General features: G+C 52.2%; 1 protein-coding gene across 1 annotated transcript; it reads left to right on the top strand.

The window, feature by feature from the left end:
- The first annotated feature begins 1,343 nt into the window (after nucleotides 1–1,343).
- On the top strand, nucleotides 1,344–18,142 carry TRARG1 (trafficking regulator of GLUT4 (SLC2A4) 1). The gene is made up of 3 exons (XM_019982094.2): nucleotides 1,344–2,094; nucleotides 13,650–13,782; nucleotides 15,459–18,142. Exons 1-3 carry the CDS (start codon nucleotides 1,708–1,710, stop codon nucleotides 15,470–15,472), a joined length of 534 nt encoding a protein of 177 aa, XP_019837653.1. The 5' UTR covers nucleotides 1,344–1,707; the 3' UTR covers nucleotides 15,473–18,142.
- Nucleotides 18,143–18,900: the final 758 nt, after the last annotated feature.

Raw genomic sequence — 18,900 nt, 5'->3', positions numbered from 1 at the left:
TATTTTTGGCCCTGCCTCAAAGCTTGTGGGATCTTAGTTCCGCTACCAGGGATTGAACCCAGGCCCTCTGCAGTGAGAGCTTGGAGTCCTAACCACTGGACTGCCAGGGAATTCCCGAAGGTCTCTTATTTTAAAAGCATGTTTCTAGAAGTTCCTGGGCAGAAGGGCCCAGTTCACTCCCCTTGCCCCTTCCCTTCTTCCCCTTTGTGGCCAGCTCACCACTCTGCCCGTCACACCCTCTTCCACCTTGTCTTGGCTCTTGCTGGAAGCAGCATTTCTGAAGCCAGTGTGATACACAATTCAAAGCTACTTCTTTCTGCTAAAATGGCTCGTCTTGCTCCAAACCAGTTTCTGGATGTGATGGATTGATGCCTAATTGGGATACAGTTTGAAATGAGTCTGGGTTTCGGTTTCCTAACCTCTGATCTCAAATGAACTCCACAACCTCTGAGACCTCTTCTCACCTCTAATTTCTCACCCCAATCCCACATGATCTACGCCCTCCTCCAAACCACAGACAAGCATCCAGATTCACACACAAACCCTGGTGGTTCTGGGCCACCTTATAAGACCAGGTAAGCCGGGAGATTGGGGATGTAGAAGGAGATGCAGAGAATAGAGAAGGTGGCAGAAACAGAGGGAGGAGACGTGAGAGAACTAAGAAGGATGGGACAAGCAGCCGAGACCGTGGCCCTTCAAGCTGGCACCTGCCCTAAGGAGCTCCTGAAACAGAAAGATCTTTGCTGGCTCTTTAAAAGCGCCTCACAAAAGCCCTAACGGCCATGAGACAGGGCCAGCGCTCCTCCCTAACAGCCCCTCTACCACCCCTCGGGAGCTGCTCAGACACCCATTCAGAGGGTGCAGACACAATCCTCCTCCAGGGGCCCCACGAGTACTCACTCTACCCCTCCCTCCAGACCTCAGAGCCCCGCTCTGGTCTGGACATCTCTGGGGCTTGGCGCTGGGGGAGGTCAGGTTCAAGGTGGGATGCAATAGGTCCAGAGTTCAGTGTTTCACAACAGATAGAAGCGGGAGCCTGTTCCAGGAGAAGAGGAGCCGAGGGCTCAGTCTCCCGAGACAGGTGAAGGCACACCCGTTTGGACCCACTTTGCCTTTCTCCCCCATCCAGAGCCCCCAGTGCAGAGGAGGGGGTTCTGTGTCCGCAGCGGGAGCCAGAGGCTAGTCCAAGCCACCCTGGGCAGGGCTGGGCTGGGGCAGAGGCAGAATGCTGCCAGGCGGTTCTCAGGGGAGAAGTGAATTGAAAAGCATCTCCGAGGAGGGCAGGGAGGGAGGGAGGCTGGGTGTTGTGTACACACACACACACACACACACACAGCCTCCCTGACTTAGCCCAAGCCTCACTCAGGAGAGGAGCAGTCTCCTCTCCCCTCCTAAAGCTGCTTTCTGCTCCTTCCCCGCCCATCTGAGCTGTCAGCAGCACCAGCGAAGTTGGCCTCAAACTTGAATGGGGCTGAAGGCTCCAGCTTCCTGGAGCTCCACGGGGCGGCAGGCTGGCCGCTGCCTCTGAGTTCAGCTGGCCAGGAGAAGCCAACCTTTCCAGCCCCCTGGCTGGCCCTGGCTCTCCTGGGTGACAAGTCTGCCCCTGATCTGTAGGCCTCCAGTCCGGGCCAAGGAATGGTGCGCTGAGGTCCCTCGGAAGCCCCTCATCCCATCCTGGAGCTGGAGCAGCCCAAAGCCCAGGCCAGCATGGCCAACCCCGGACAGCCTCAGTTTTCCGCGGCGCGGGAGCCAGGCACTGCCTCACCCCTGAACCTGCCGGAGATGGAGAAGCTCCTTGTGCAGGTCGGGGGCCAGGATGACAAGTCCCTGAAGCCGTCCAAGTCCCTCTCAGGGCCTCTGGACCTGGAGCAGAATGGCCACAGCCTGCCCTTCAAGGTGATATCCGAGGAGCACCGGGAAGCCTTGCACCCCCTCTCATCCTCCCGGGCCAGCTCCAGGCGGGCGTCCTCCACGGCCACCACCTCCTATGCCCAGGACGGAGAAGTTCCCAAAGATTATCTCATCCTTGCCATCGCCTCCTGCTTCTGCCCCGTCTGGCCCCTCAACCTCATGCCCCTCATCTTTTCCATCATGGTAAGTGCTGCTCTTCATTGCAGGGTGGGGGCTGGTTTTGGTCAGCAGCCATGCTTCCCTGGCAGGCACCAGTCATCCTACCTAGGGTGTTGAGAGAAGAGCTGGGGTGCCGGGGGCAGGGGAGGGGAAACTCCCCATCTTAGCCAGCCTATTACTCCCCCTTGGAGAGGGGTCCAGGGCCCCCAGAGCTTCAGTTTCCTGTCCTCCTTCATCTCCGCTCCTGGACATCACAGCTTGACTTTGCACACATCCCTGCTGGGAAGGGGATCCCAGAGAGATGCCCGGAGCCAAATTCTGCCCAGAAAGGACAGCCAACTTGGGGGTCTGGCCTTTGCAGGAGTCGGGGACTTTGTCGCAAGGAGTCATTCCTGAGTGGGGCTGTGAATCAGCAGAGATTGCAGCCAATATGGGGTCTCAGGGCCCCGTGTTCTCAGGAGGGGAGCCAGGCATCACCTCCCCACCCCACCCCACCCCTAGGGCCTCCTGGGTGTTCTAACAGCTTCTGGCAACTCTTGTTTCCAGGAGCGAGCAGTAGCTTCCTTGCCATGGACTGCGGGCCCCGGGGCCCAGCTCCCCCAGGGCTGCTCCTCTGGGGGGAACTTCTTGCTGGGGCCCTCTGGGCTTCGCCTTTGTACTGATTTCAATATCTGTCTTCCCACAGGGGTGGGAGGGGGTGGTCTGGGCCACAGATGGGAACGCATGTGTATGAGAGGGCATGGCTGGCCTGGCCAGGGAGGGGCATGGGGGCTCGTCTTTGTGTCTCCCACGCTTGTCTTGTAGGGTTTTGAGTACATAACCTTCGATCGTCTCCAATCCAAGCTGTTGGGATCGGGCTACTGGCAGAGGAGCCCCAGGAAATGTTGGTAGCTGTTGGCAAGTGAATTTCATGGTTCAGGAAGTTGAGAGAGACAGACAGAGAGAGAGGCTGGCAGGGAATGACTTTCAGAATGAGGTTAGAAGCAGGGGATGGTACACTGAGAGGGGAGACACTGTCTGCTTGCCCCTGGAGGGACTCCACTGTTGAGTCATCCGTCATCCAGTCCCCAGGAGCTGTGGTCTTTCCTGCTGCCGCGCTGTCCACTGAGAAAATCCTTATTTCCTTATACATCTCTCTCCAGTTCATGGAGGCCCAGTTTCCAGCCAAGGGCACCTTCCCCAATCCCCAGCACCACCTGCCAGGGCTTTAGGGGGAAACTGACAACATTCTCAGGTCCCAGCGATTGGTGAATTGGCGTGGGAAGAAGAGCCAGGGCTGGGCAGGGCCTTTGAGGAAATTCCTGTGCTGCCTGCGGCTCTTGGGGGCAGCTGGAGGCGGAGCCGTGCCGCAGGGATTGCTGCCAGTGGCTCTGGGTAGGGACAAGCTCTTGGTTACAGGGAGAAGCCCCGTGGGGGAGACTGGCTTTGGGGAGGGAAAGCAGACAAGGGTCCAGGAGAAAACAGTGGCTAAAATCCATCTTCTGGTGGGGGTGGCAGAGTGTGAGCTGGGTAAAACCTGCCATTGTCAAAGGAAACCTGGGCCCACAGCTGTGGGACCACTGAATCCACCCCTGGTGCATTTCTACATCCATCTTGGGTTCTTGAATCAGGTCTGATGGTTGCCAGGCCTGGGGCAGGGAATACAGTGCTAAACCAGACACCATCACCAATTCCCACAAGCCTCCTGTCCAGTGGGGAGAAATTTGTAAACAGATCCTTACAACACATTGCAAGAAGTGCCCACACTAGACAAAACCACCAGGTATTGTGCGACCTCAGGCAAGTCACTCAAACCACTATTCTCCTCAGTATTCCCATCTGCAAAATGGGTGTCAACATAATACCTAAATTATAGAGTTGTATGAGCCACACAAGGGGCTTTCCCAATGGCGCAGTGATAAAGAATCGGCCTCCAATGCAGGAGACACGGATGATGCAGGTTCGATCCCTGAGTCGGGAAGATCCCCTGGAGAAGGAAATGGCAACCCACTCCAGTATTCTTGCCTGAAAAATCCCATGGACAGAGGAGCCTGGGGGGCTACAGCCCAAATGGTCACAAAGAGTCGGACATGACTGAGTGCCTAAAGCACACGGCTATGAGCCATGCAAAGTGCTAAAGCACCCAGCACATAGTAAGCCCTAGGATGTGGAGGCAGAAAATTAGACAAGTGTCTCCCTGGTGGAGGATGGGAAGCCATCACACATTTGTTGGGTTTTTTCTTTTAGAGCTTTGAAATAAAATTCACATATCATACCATTCGGGGCTTCCCAGGCGGTGCTAGTGGTAAAGAATCTGCCTGCAGATACAGGAGATGCAGGTTCCGTCCCTGGGCTGGGAAGATCTCCTGGAGTAGGAAATGGCAACCCGCTCCAGTATTCTTTCCTGGAAAACTCCATGGACAGAGGAACCTGGTGGGCAACAGTGCATGGGGTCGCAAAGAGTCAGACACAACTGAGCGACTATCATACCATTCACTCATCTGAAGTGTACGATTCCGCAGTTTTTAGTATATTCAGATAAGTGCAACCATAACCACAATCAATTTTAAAATATTTTCCTCACCTCTGAAAGAAACCCAGCAACGTTTTTCTATCACTCCTTCTAAAACCTGCCTGTCTGACCTGAGTAAATTACTCATCTTCCTTCTGTCTCCACGGATTTGTCTCTTCTGGGCATTTCAGGAGCAGACACACTTTGTTCTCTTGAGCTTTATTGTTCTTCACTGATGTTGCATTCTTTTACAAATTGAAAGTTGGTGGCAACCCTGCCTCAAGCAAGTCTATCAGTGCTCTTTTTTCCAACAGCATTTGCTTACTTTGTGTCTTGGGGTCATATTTTGTTAATTCTCAAAATATTTCAAACTTTTCATTATTATTATATTTGTCATGGTGATCTGTCATCAGTGGTCTTTAGTGTTACTGTTGCAAAAAGATCACAACTCACTGAGCAATAATGATTAGCACTTTTTTTTTTAAGATTTTTTTTTTCATGTGGACCATTTTAAAAGTCTGGGCTTCCCTGGTGGTGCTAGTGGTAAAGAATCTGCCTGTCAATGCAGGAGACTCAAGAGACGTGGGTTCAATCCCTGAGTCAGGAAGATCCCCTGGAGGAGGGCATGGCAACCCACTCCAGTATTCTTGCCTGAAGAATCCCCATGGACAGAGGAGCCTGGCGGGCTGCGGTCTATAGGGTCCCAAGAGTTGGACAAGACTGAAGCGACTTAGCATGCACGTGTTTTTAAAGTATGTACTCAATCTGTTACAACATTGCTTCTGTTTTTATGTTTTGGTTGTTTGGCCTCCAGTCATGTGGGATTTTAGTTCACCGACCAGGGATTGAACAGGAACCCCCAGGCAATGGAAGGCAAAGTTTTAACCACCAGATTCCCAGGGAAGTCCCAAGGGTTAGCATTTTTAAGCAAGATTTTAAAATGAAGGTCGATACATTGTTTTTTTTTTACACATAATGTTATTGCACACTTCATAGACTACAGTAAGGTATAAACGTAACTTTTATATACACTGAGAAACCAAAACATTTGTGTGAGTCGCTTTGTTATGATATTCACTTTTCTAGTTCATAGGACACTCCCACGCCCCAGGGAGGGCGGGGATCAGTTATTTATTTAGAGTTGAAACACACGGTCCCACTCAGATAGCAGCAGGGGTGAAGGAGAGCCAGAAAGTGTGGAAAGAGAGTTAAGTCTCTATGCTCATGTCTCCAGGTCTGGCAATAGACTTCAAAGCTCCTCATTTGATGTCTCCCCGCTGGTTACCAAGTGAAAGTTCAAGCCCTTGACCCCAGGGAGGAAGGAGACCTCCAGCCCTGACACCCTCGCTAGAGCTCACTGTCCGCAGAGCATGTTGTAATATGAGGCTGGCAGAGTCTGGTTAATCATTCCCATTTAACAGATGAGGCAACTGAGGCATGCAGAGCCGTGCCTTGCCTTTGTTCACACAGCTGGTAAGAGGCACATCAGCTGGCTCCTGAATCCAGTGTTCTCTTCACCTGCCCCACGCTGCACCTACCTCTGCGACAAGGATGGCATGTCCCTCCCAGGGAAGCCAAATGTTTTGGGCATTTGTGCAGGGAGGGAATAATTCTATTCCCTTCTCTTTTTTTCTCCCCTGCCTCCCAGTGGCCTCCTCCCTGTCATTCACTCCATCAGTGGAAGACTAATGGACCACCAAACATTCTTCCCATTGTGGCTTTGACAGGGGCCAGCTGGGACCAGGGCTGGGACGAGGGGCTCTGTCTCAGGAGCTGTGATCACAGGTGTCCAGACCTGGCCCTGCTCAGCCCCACAACCTCCCGTAAGCCTCCTGGGATAGTCAGGGCAAGGCTGGCTTCATCCATTTTACTTCCGGGTCAAGCTGAGAAATAACCATGCTTCCTGATCCAGCAAGGACTCCTGTCAATGAGAGATGCTGGACCCCAAGCAGTGAGCCTTCAGTTGCTGACCAAGCAAGCATCAGATACACTTGGGTGTGTATCACATCTCTGTCCCTTTTGAGGCACATGACCATATCCAAACCACTCAGCTTCCTTCCTTAGCTCCAGTTTCCTCATCCATAAAATATGTGTAATAAAACCATCTACCTCCTAGGGCTGTTGGGAGAATTAAATGAACTAATGAGTGTGCCAGAGCCTGGCACATAGTAAATGCTTAATAAATGGAAGTGGTTGCTGTTATTATTAATACTGAATGAAACTGCAATGTCAGAGCAAAGAGCAAACCCCCAGTGCTGTGGTCCCCAACCTTTTTGGCACCAGGGACTGGTTTCATGGAAGACAATTTTTCCATGGACCAGGGGATGGGGGATGGTTTCAGGATGATTCAAGTGCATTCTGTTATTATTATTGTGTATATTTCTATTATTATTATCTCTATTATTATTACATCAGCTCTACCTCAGATCATCAGGCATTAGATCCCAGAGATTGGAGCCCTGCCCCAATCTGGCTTTCAGGCAAACGCAGCTTTTAGCAATTTGGGTATAATGGAGTCTCACCCCTCATTACATCCCCAGAGGAGGTGGGCAGCCCTGTGTGTGGTTTTGGTGGCAGCCTCTCTGTAAGTTGTTCCCACAGCATGAGGGAGCGATGAGGAGATCCAGAGTGGCTTCAACGCTTCCTTACTTAGGCATTTTTGACGAGTTAATTATTTAACTGATGTGTTGCAGACTCATTTTCATTCATTTATGATTTATCCCTTTCCTCAATGAGAGTGCTACGCCCTGACCAGGGCTGATAGTCAGCTGGCGTGCAGGCATATAGCTTAAGATATTAACAGACTTCTGAAACCATTGGTACACTGCTGCTGTCTCAAGCCCCTAAATCTCCCCAGCTGCTCCCATCCACCACAGCAGCCACCCTGACTCCTCCCCTAGGGCCCCCACCCTCCCAGTCCATCCCTTCTCTCAAGCAATAGAGGAGTTAACCTGTAGTCAGGGCATTTCAGGGTTTCTCTGGTGGTTCAGACAGTAAAGAATCCGCCTGCAATGCGGGAGACCTGGGTTCCATCCCTGGGTTGGGAAGATCCCCTGGAGAAGGGAAAGGCTACCCACTCCAGTATTCTGGCCTGGAGAATTCCATGGACTGTGTAGTCCATGGGGTTGCAAAGAGTCGGACACGGCTAAGCACAGTACAGCACAGCAGGGGTCTTTCAGGATGAATTGCACGTTTGCAGAGAGATTGATGTAGAGAAGGCACGGAGAAGCACACCTTTTGGGTTTCAGAAGCTGGGAGATGGAGAAGGAAATGGCAACCCACTCCAGGGTTCTTGCCTGGAGAATCCCAGGGACAGGGGAGCCTGGTGGGCTACTGTCTATGGGGCTGCACAGAGTCGAACACGACCGAAGCGACTTAGCAGCAGCAGCAGAAGCAACCAAGATGTCTCTCAGTAGGTGAATAAACTGTGATACACTTTTCAGAGCTAAAAAGAAATGAGTTATCAGTCGTGAAAAGACACTGAGGACCCCTAAATGCTTATCACTATGGGAAACAAGTCAATATAAAAAGATTACAGGTCTGTGATCCCAACTACGTGATATTCTGGAAAAGACGAAACTACAGAGACAGAATAGTGGCTGCCAGGGGTGATGCATGGTTAGGAGAGACACAAAGACAAAACAGAAGATTTTGAGAACAGTGAAAATTATGTATGATACTGTAATGACAGATATACATTATTACACATTTGTCTAGACCTATAAAATGTTTAGTACCAAGAGTGAACCCTAAGGCTCACTATGAACTTTGAGTGACCATGATATGCCAATGCAGCTTCATCATTTGTTTAAAAAAAGGTACCATCTGTTGAGCTAAGATGATACAGTTCAGTGGTAAACATACTTGAATGAAGCCCAGCTATCAGAGGTCAAGTTACAGATTGCCTCTTTAGCTTGTTTCCTTCATCTGTAAAATGAATTATTCTAGGGGAACTTGAAAATCTCTTTCAGCTCTAAAAGCCCATGAATCATCTTAACACAAACCAGAAAGCTTGGAATAAAACAATATGCTTGAATAACATCAAAAAAAAAAAAAAAAAAGAAGAAGAAGAAGAAGCTAGGAGATGCTTGATCTCTGTGGAAGGGCTGGTAGCTGATCAATCCTGGCACATCCTTTCTGTTTGTTTTTGACCGCGCCGTGCAGCTTGTGGGATCTTAGTTCCGCAAGTGGGGACTGAACCCACGCCCCCTGCAGTTGAAGCACAGAGTCTTAACCACGGGCCCTGGACCCTGGCACATCTTGTCTCTTCTCCTGAGGTCTGCTGGGCCTTGGCCTGAGCCTCATGGATGGAGGAAGCTCTTTCCTGAGCTCTGTAGCCTCCGTCCTCAGCATCCTCTTCACCCCATCCTCCTGGCCCCCACCATCCTTTCCCCACACTCACACTTGTTTTCAGCGTCTTTCCTCACTGATATATTGACCTGAGTTCATAAATTGTTTTCTCACTCACCATTCCCACAACCCCTGCGATCACAAACGATCTATTAATTCAGTCATTACAACCGTTACTGCAATTATTATTATTGTGCCTTCAACTTGAGCTGTTTTGTATAAGAGGAAGATGATGCAACTGACAGGGATGGAGAGCAGCTGGAAATTTACTCAAAAAAAAAAAAAAATGAGGGTTTTCTTATGGATCCTTCATTTGGTAACTCATAGGGGTGGGGAGGAACTTCAGAAATGAGGGCCAGCTAGCAGTGGAGAACTTCTCATGTAGAAGCAGGGCTCCAGACTTCCCTGGCGGTCCAGTGGTTAGGACTCTGTGCTTCCACTGCAAGGGGCATACATTCGATCCCTGGTGGGAGCACTAAGATTTGCATGCCATGTGGTATGGCCAAAAAAAAAAAAAGGAAGGGCTGCATGCTGCTGCTGCTGCTGCTGCTAAGTCGCTTCAGTCGTGTCCGACACTGTGCGACCCCATAGACGGCAGCCCACCAGGCTCCTCCATCCCTGGGATTCTCCAGGCAAGAACACTGGAGTGGGTTGCCATTTCCTTCTCCAATGCATGAAAGTGAAACATACTTAGAGGCAATTACTTTCCCTTCATTTTACAGATCTGGAAATCAAGATTAACAGAATATTTGTGATATTTACATTGGATAGAATGTATAAAGTGCCTTACACCACAAAGCAGCCACAACTAGGTCTGCTCTGATCTGTCTGGCCATTTCCAGGGTGTCTCCTTAATGGCACCCCTCATGCTTGAAGGCATGTATGACTGATCACTCTGTGGATAAAGAAGTGCGATTGGGTTCAGTGTAACAGAAAAAACATCTTTCACCTTTCCTCCTCACCTCTCATATCCAAGAAGCTACATGTGTGCCTCTCTCCATGGTCCTGAATCATTGCTGCACAGACAACTGTTTTTTTGAAAAATGGGGGTGTCAGGGGCAGGACACATCTCAAAGCCTCTGCCCTTCCCCCCAACCAAGGCCGTACTTACAGCTGACAATGAGTCCCTTGATTATGATTCAAGGTAGCTCCTGGGTTTCAGAACTTGAACTTCCTAGAAATCCCAGAAGTCTTTCTGTATGTTGCTCCCTTTCCCTCCCATTGTTGCCTTGGTGTTGATGTCCTGAGTTCGGTGACCTGAGCTGCCAGCTGTTAAAGCATTTTATCCTCTACCACTCCTATGAGGCAGGGATTGTCATTAGGATGTTGTACAGATGAGGATCTGGAGCACAGACCACCATGCAGGTGTGGTGTGAGAAGCGGCTGCAGAAGTGGAGAGAGGCCAGATCAGGAGGGTGCCACCTGTCACAAAATGGAATCTGGATTTGGTCCTGTGGGCAGTGGGGAGCTTACAACTGGGTGAGATAAAGAGGATTTCTTCAAGACAGGAGAGAAAAAGATACAGTCAAGAAGGAGAGGGTGGGAAGACCAAGGAGAGCTGGTGCCCTAATGTCCCTGGGGAGCAGAGAGAGACTGAGGTCTGGACTTGAGCTTGCATAGCTCCTGACATGAGGTAAATGTTCAGACGATGCTAGGGATTATGACCATTCCAGTGGGGGAATCTTGGTGGGCTTCACAGAGGAGGAGGAATTGGAGCCCGCCATTGAAGGATGGAGAGGATTTGGATGTGTGGTGTTACTGGGGAGCGGGAATGCAGGCGGAAGAAATAGCATGAGCAAAAGCAAGTCCGTGCTCATACCCTGAGCAGCTCAGGTCCAGAGGTCACGGAAGAGAATAGCAGAGGCTCAAACCAGGAAATGCAAAGCTAACCTGAGTTTGAACTTTGTTCAGCAGACAGTGGGAGGCCACGGGAGATACTGAGCAAGAATGATTGCCTCAACCACCATCATCTCTCTGAGCTTTTATATCAGCTCTTAACTCTCTTCGGATCCCCCATGACAGCTGGGGTATGGCAGGGGTGGAGGTCTTTTGGAAACTTGTATTCAGTCCTACCATCCTCTGCCCCTAGGTTTCCATCCTTACTGGCTCTCAATGTTCTGGGATAAGGACCAACCTCCTTCCTGTGTGGGCAGAGCCCTACCTGGCCTGGCCTTGCCCACCTCTGCAGCCTCCTCTTCCTCACTATCTCCAGCCACACTGGCCTTTGTCTAGTCCCTCCTGCTCCCTTTGGTCAATAACAATTTATGGATCATCTACATATTTGCCATGTAGGGCTTCCCCCAGGGCCTTCGCACATGCTATTCTCTCTGCCCAGAATACTCTTCTTCCTTTTGAAAAAAATATACTTAATTCTGACTCATTTCTCGTCTTATTGTTCAGTTGCTCAGTCGTGTCTTACTCTGTGACCCCGTGGACTGCAGCACACCAGGCTTCCCTGTCCTTCACCATCTCCTGGAGTTTGCTCAAACTCACGTCCATTGAGTTGATGATGCCATCCAGCCGTCTCATCCTCTGTCATCCCCTTCTCCTGCCCTCAATCTTTCCCAGCATCAGGGTCTTTTCCAATGAGTCAGCTCTTTGCATCAGGTAGCCCAAGTACTGAAGCTTCAGCTTTAGTATCTTTCCAATCTCATATCTCAATCCAAATATCCTCCCTTTAGGAAGTGTTCACTGACTCTCCCCTTTTACAAACTCTCATAGCACAGGTACCTCTTCTTTGAAACACTATCCACAGTTGCAATTTTACTTTTGTGGGGTCATGATGGTGGCCGCTGCCCCCACCGGGATGCAAGCTCCGTGAGCATAACAGCTGGGGGCTCTCTTGCTCGCTGCTGCATCCCAGGGTCCTAGCGCCAGGCCTGGCATGAGTATCTGCAGGATGGACTGGTGGTGGGGGGAGTAGAAAGAGGAGGAAGAGAGCTTGGAGCCAAGGGGGCATCTTCATGAGGCTGTTGCCTTGGCTTGAGTGACAAGTGGCACCTGGAACTGAGGCAGAGGCAGCAAAGCTCCAGAGGACAGTTGCAATGGAATTGACTGGGGGAGGAAATTAATTACTATGTTGGGATGGGAGGGGAGCTATGACTCAGTGGGAGAACTCTAGGCTTAGAGTTATAATATATAATAACTGGGGCTTAAGCAAGAGGAAGGAGGAGCACAAGGCAAGGAGCAGATCTGGGAAGCAGGAAGCCGTGGTTTGGGGCAAAGGGAGTGAGGGCATGCTGCAGCGGGCAGGTGGTGCTGGCCTGGAAGGAGCTTGGCGGAGGGAACCAGGGGGTGGGGCTGAGGGGTCAGTTAGAATTCTGAGAGATGAAGGTAGGACCCAGGTGCACCGCTGAAGAGAACACAGACGGGAGGGCTGCTGCTCTGAACTTCAGCTTCAAAAGTGGGCGACACTGCCAACCTCATAGGACAATTCTGAGCCTAAACGAGGTCATTTAGGTACAGTCATTAACAAGCTGCGCGACACAAAACAAGGGCTCAATAAGCCTTCATCATCGTTGTTCACCATCAGTACCTGACGCTTCCATGCTGAACTCAGGAGCTTCCAATATTCAGAATATAAAAATAACCAAATAGGGACTTCCCCGCCGGTCCAGTGGCTCAGACTCTGTGCTCCAAAAGCAGGGGGCTTGGGTTGGATTCCTGGTCAGGGAACTAGATCCCACATGCTACAACTAAAAATGATCCTGCATCCCACAATTAAGACTTGGTGCAGCTAAATAAATTAATAATAAAAAAACAAGATGTGAAGGCAGTCACCACGTTTGGCGGACTCCTTCCTGTCTCTGTTCTAGTGGTCCAAGTTCTAAGAGCTGGAGGAATCTAGAGGTCACCAGCCAGCCCTGGGCAGTGGTGAGGGGTCTCCAGGGACAAGCCTGGGACATACCTCCTGCTGAGCCACTCCCAGGCCCCTGGGGATCCCCTCTTCTGTTCATCCCCCTCCTCGCACCCACCTGATTTAACCCAACCGAAGAGGGCCAAGAGAAGCTGAGCTCTCTGAGGATAATGATAATCAGATATGGTCCCTGTGAAGCCATCCATGGCTCCACCCCATCCCCAGCCTTGCTGGTTCAAACCCAAGACACGTCACCTTTCCAGTGTGATCTGGGAGGTGGGCTTGTGATCCTGGGTGGGACATTGGGGAGGGAGGACCAGCGATTTCTTTCCTTTCATGGGAAGTGGGGCTCACAGAGGAAAGGAGGCAGGTGTGTTGGGCCATAGAAAAAGTCGCAGGGGCTGCCTTAGTGCGGGTATAGGAGTGAGCCTTGGGCAGCGAGGGGTCCAAGGGGGCCTGGCTTATCTTTCCCACCAGCTCAGCATGGCCTGGACATGGTTTACCCTCCCAGGCCCGCAGTCTCTACTGGACCACCCTTCCCATCCCTGTCCTGAGATAACACCCTGGGGACTTCCCTGGCAGTCCAGTGGTTAAGACTCTGTGCTTCCAGTGCAGGGGGTATGGGTTCAATCTCTGGTTGGGGAACTAAGATCCTGAGATAATGCCCAGCATTGCTCGGTTATGTTTCCAGCTGTCCCCGGCTAACAATGGGCAAGCTTGGTTAGGGATCCCCACAAGAGGTCTGGCCACTTGAGTCCAGGCCATTTCTCCTGAAGGAGGCCTCTGCCTCTCCCCTAGGGGAGCTGCTCAAGTGTGGGCTGCAGCAGGGACCGGGGTGTGTTCAGAGGCTCAGGCAAGGTTTCTACCACCCTCTCTCTGCAGTCTCGAAGTAGCGTGCAACAGGGGGACCTGGACGGGGCCCGGAGGCTGGGCCGCCTGGCCGGGACACTCAGCATCACCTTCATCATCATGGGGATCATCATCATCATCGTGGCTGTGACTGTCAACTTTGCAGGTGAGGCTCAGCGACACCCCAGCTCCCTTGGTGTGAGGACCACAGAAGGATGTGGCCCAGCCCTCTGGGACAGGGGCGGTGGTGGGGAGAAGGGTAAGAGCATGTGGGTGCCACAGCCTTCACCTCGCACCCCAGAAAAGCAAGCACTCCAGTCTCCTGCAGGGACCGGCTGAGTGGGACTGGCTTTCTGACTCGCCAGTGGCCAGACAGTAGATCACCAGGAAAGGTCATGGGAAGAGCATGGGCCCAGGAGGCAGAGGCCACAAGTTCCAGTCTCGGCTCTGATGGTCCTGCACCAGGGTCTGCCTGGTTAAGCCTTGGGGTTTTCATGTTGAAAGTGGGAGGAAGAAACTTCCAGCACAGAGGCTTTTGTGAGCATCACCTGAGATAGCGCAAGTGACTCTGACTTGTAACCCAGGGGCTTGCCACACAGCATCCCTGCTGAGACAGTCAGGTCTTACTGGAAGTAAACCATGCTTGTCCTGGAAGTCAGGAAGTGAAACTTTCGGGAACACCCAAAGGTGGTCCGGCCAAGTTATCCAAGCAAGGTGACCAACCTTTTCAAAGGTGCTACTCACAAAGCCCAGCAGCCTTGAGAATTTCTGGGCTCTGCGGGTCAGTATTGTCCATTTCCCTCTAATCACACGCTCGTACTGGAAGCCTCCAACCATCTCTGCCCCTTTAGTGACCAACCTACGCTTTTCCCCTAAAGACCTTGCCCCACCACCTGTGCTCCATGGACCAGCAGCTTGGCTGCTGATACTGGGAACAGGTTGTAAATATAGAATCTCAGGCCCCACCCAGACTTGCTGAATAAAAATCTGCACTTTAGAAAGATTCCCAACCCCATTATTAAAATTTGGGAGGTACTGGCATAGAATATAGAGTGTTCATCTTGGGGCAGAAATCCTGGCATTTAGCTGCAGGGTCATGGCCTCATATGAGAGGGAAGAGTTCAGGTTTGCAATCAGCTGGCCTGGGTTCAAAAATGCAGGTCCTCTCCTCCACCTGTTTGAGCAGAAGCATATTCCACAAAGTTTGAGAGGCATGCAAGTCCCTGAGAAGCAGGAGCCCACTAGCCCAGGGCATGAGCCTCAGCATCACTTTCCAAGGCTTCAGTCTCTTTGTCTTGCTCTGCTTGAATCTGACCCAGGATTCTTCCCATGTGTGTTTGTGTTAGCTGCTCAATTGTGTCTGACTCTTTGCGGACACATGGATTGTAAGCCCACTGTAGTCCATGGAATTCTCCAGGGAAGAATACTGGAGAGGGTTGCCATTCCCTTCTCCGGGAGATCTTCCAGACCCGGGGATCCAACCTGGGTCTCCTGTATTGGCAGGTGGATTCTTTACCATCTGAGGCACCCGGGAAGCCCATGTTACGTTCCATGGCAAGTAACAACCGCTGAACTCAAGTTTGCAAGGGGACTGTTTAGCTTTCACTAAAATATTCAAGCAGGAATGGGTCTAGCCTCAGGGGTCACCGTGCCCACCTGTGAAACAATCACTGAGACTCCAGTCCTCTCCTTGGCAGGGGTTTAGTTCCACCCGGAACCTCAAACCGAATCACCTCTGTTACCATTTCCCCCTAGGAATCAAAACCCCAAATCCTCCAAAAAGGGACCGGGAGACCCTGTGTTCTGAGCTCCGTCGTGCTATCGCTGTTCTTTTCTTTACAGTTCCGAAGAAATGAAACTAACTAGGGAGCGGTGCTAGCAGAGGCGGCCCCAGCTCGCTGCAGAGCTCCACCCACACGCCTCATGGAGGACAGGACGATCCCCCAGCTCGCAAAGCACAAGCTTGGAGGGAAACCCCCAAGTCACCCCATTGCTAGCCCACATCAAATGGCGGAAAATGAGAGGAAGAAAGGAAATGGACTCTGAAACAGATGAATAATGTGGTCCAGTCTCCTGGGCACATCCTGGTATTTTAACCCCCCGGGGTTCTGGCTGGTTTCTCATCCCCGTGGTTTCCTGGGATTGGCCAAGCAGGCTTATACTGCCAGAAAGAGAAGAAACCACTCCCGCCAGCGAGACCATGGTGGGGAGAGAGTCCCTGCATGTCTGATGACCAAGAACAAAAACACAGACTTTATCTTTTCTATTTTTCTTGAGGTGGGATGAAAAAAAGACTGTCTGCATGCCTTGTGCCACATGCCTGCAGCGATCCCAGCCGGTGCCCTGAGCTCAGAGGCTGAACTGCTGCTTAGCACCTGCCCTGGAACCCCTCGGACACATGGGGCGTGAAGCTGCCCTGGAAAGAGGCAACAGCCACCCTTAAATCCTTCATTGCAGGATGAGGGCACCAAGAACAGTGTTGGTAGAGACAGAAAGGGGGCCAGCATGACATGGACCTCTTCTCAAACATTTCAGCCTCAGGAGCATCTCGGTTGAGAAGCCCGGTCCCAGAACATCTCCCAGGATGACCCAAGTCTGCCTCTTGTTCCTTACCTGGGCTGTAGTCTGGGGCACCAATCAAGAACTCCCGGGGCCCTGACTCCATCTCCAGGTTGGCTAGTGAAGAGGAACTCAGGCCTGAGCTCACATTCAGGGACCACCTGGTCGGGGCACAAACTCAGCGTTCCATGTGGAGGGGCTCAGGGTCCCTGTGCAAAGGGGCTGAAGGTCCTCATGCAGAGTGGCTCAGGCGGTGCATGGCTCCCAGCTCCCACCCCAACTGCCTCTGATGCTCTATGCCTCACCCTGCACCCCTGACCAGCCACTAACAGCAAAGGCTTTCCCCGGAGCTGGCCCTGGGACCACCCCTGGGGGAAATTCCCATAGGCTCCCAGGCCCTTAGGGATGTCTCTGCCTCCTTTAGGGATGTGGGTCCAAGAGTTTTTATGAAGGTGTATTGTTTGCTGGGTCTAGAGAATTTCAAGAGAGAGGGAAGAGCCTAGCTGAAGGGTCCTGTCTTCAGGAACCCCGGGCTTGAGAATACACATGCCCAGAATCAGGGGCCTGGACACCGTGGCCTGTGTCTCAGGACCTAATGGGACACCAGGAGGGAGTGAAGCAGGGCCCTTCAGACTTCCCCCCTGGTCTTTCCTGCTCCCACTTCCCCAGCTGACTGCAGCCCCCAAGCCCTGGGTAATGTGATGCTCTGGGCTCCCTCCACCCCCACCCCAGGATGCCCTGCCTAGCAGCCAGGGTTCCAGGAGGCTGGGAGGGCAGATTGGCTCCAAGTTGGCTGAGCATGTTTTCTCTGCACCTGATCAGCACCCTCATACCTCCTTTTAGGGCTCCTGCCTGTCTCCCCCACCCTCCTCAGAGGCTCCTGGGGAGGGAGACTGTTAGAGCTCTGTATTCCGGGAGGAGCTCTGGGTCCTGGGTGCAGCTCTGAGCCTTCTAGGAGGGTGTGTGTGATGGAGGGGAATTGAAGGGAGGGTTCAGGGCCCAGGAGTACTGTGTAGATCCCTCTGGGGCTGGTGTTCCTGCGTCAGTGCCCCACCTGGGAATAACCCCAGCCTCTCTCACCCCTAAAGGAGGGGCCTGCTGGATCTGCTTTGTGGGACCTTTGAAGCCAAAACAAAGATGCCCCTGTTTGTTGGGAAGGAAGGGGATGAGCCCAGAGTCTTTGTGTCACTTTCAAGGTCTGGCCAGGGGAGTCATGTGGTCTGTGAATCCGACATTCACAGGCCCCAGCTCTGGAAGGAGGGGTCATGAGTGAGCGTCTCCTGGTAGGCCGCAAGGGGTCCCCAGCTTCAGCCCCCCAGGGAGACGACAGCAGTGAACCAGACTGTTTAGACATGGTCTCATGGGCAGAGGCAGGACTGCGGCCTCTGTGTGCTCCGGGACCATCACACACACCCTGTCCCGCTGTCCACAGTCACACTCATGAAAGCAGACCCTCACTGCTCCCTGCCACCTACACTGGCTCCTCCTCCAAACCCAGAATAGGAGAGAAAGAGAGAAGCCGCTGCAGACAGCTGCAGGAGCAGACACAGCAGGAGCATCCTTCCATTCGGGCAAGAATGACTCGAGTTTTCTACTCATACCAAGAATGTAGCTCAGAGGCTCCAAGAGGCTGGCCCTTCTGGCAAAGAGGAGCCAAGGATCTGAGGACAGGAAACCCTTCGGAAGTAAGACTGGGAGAGAAGGTCCTCATTGCCCCTCACCCACAGGGCACCTGACACCCCTAAGCCTTGGTAAAGATGAAGGGACAGTCGCCCTGCCATCCCAGCTCCACTGTGGGTCCAGCACTGGCTGCATGAACCCCATGGTCCCCTGGCTTGTGGTGCTGAACCAGCCCCTGCCCAGGCCTCCTAGGGAACAGCAAGCACCACCTCCCACCAGTCCCCACTTACCAGTTCTCATCTGTGTATTTTTCTGCATGGAAAGAAATAAAGCTGACTGCCCATCAAGGACCTGTGTGTTTGTGCTGCTGGGCTCAAGGGGCTCCAAACAAACTGGGGGGCATTGGGGAGCCTGGTAATCCAGGGGCTCTGTTGCCAGCATGAAGCATTCCCTTGGGCAAGCCATTTGCCCTTGCCTAGACTTAGTTCTCCAGTGAGTGCTGGTCTTTCTTTGGTTGTTCCTTCTGAACAAAGACCTCAGGAGTTGAAGAGGAGGTCAGGAGGCTGTGCTGGACATTTTGCAAACCTTGATGAATCCACATGGCCATCTGAGGGAGTCATGAGTGTTATCCTGGGTTTCAAGTTGGTAAACCAAGGCTCAGAGAGGTTCATACACTTGACCTGGGTCACACAGGACTTGGCCATACAGAAGGTAGTGAAGAAATGTTGGTGAACTGTGTCCCTAGGTCTGACCCCAAAGTTGGCTTCTTGCTGCCATCTCTGCTGTCTGGAGAGTAGAGCTCCATGGAAAGGTGAGTTAGTTGTGTGTGTGGTAGGGGGCAGGGTGCACAGGGAGAATCTATTTCCAGGATGACTGCTTGATGGTGGAAGGGGGCAAGGGCTTTAAGAGTGGGGAGCTGGGCATAGGCAGAGCCACTGGGCTGGGCAGTCAGCAGGAAAGGAAGGAATTGCCACATGACCCCAGTAAGCTGTTTATATTGAGGGCAAGAGGCTGGGGGATGGGGGAGGGAAGGGCATCGCGCTAGGGTGGGGCAGGTAAGCAGAGAGAGCCCCAGGACCCATAGGGCAGCCCAGCAGGGTAGATG

Source organism: Bos indicus, chromosome 19, assembly GCF_029378745.1.
Source record: "Bos indicus isolate NIAB-ARS_2022 breed Sahiwal x Tharparkar chromosome 19, NIAB-ARS_B.indTharparkar_mat_pri_1.0, whole genome shotgun sequence".
Classification (NCBI taxonomy): Eukaryota; Metazoa; Chordata; class Mammalia; order Artiodactyla; family Bovidae; genus Bos; species Bos indicus.
This window is presented reverse-complemented; position numbering and strand designations above follow the sequence as displayed.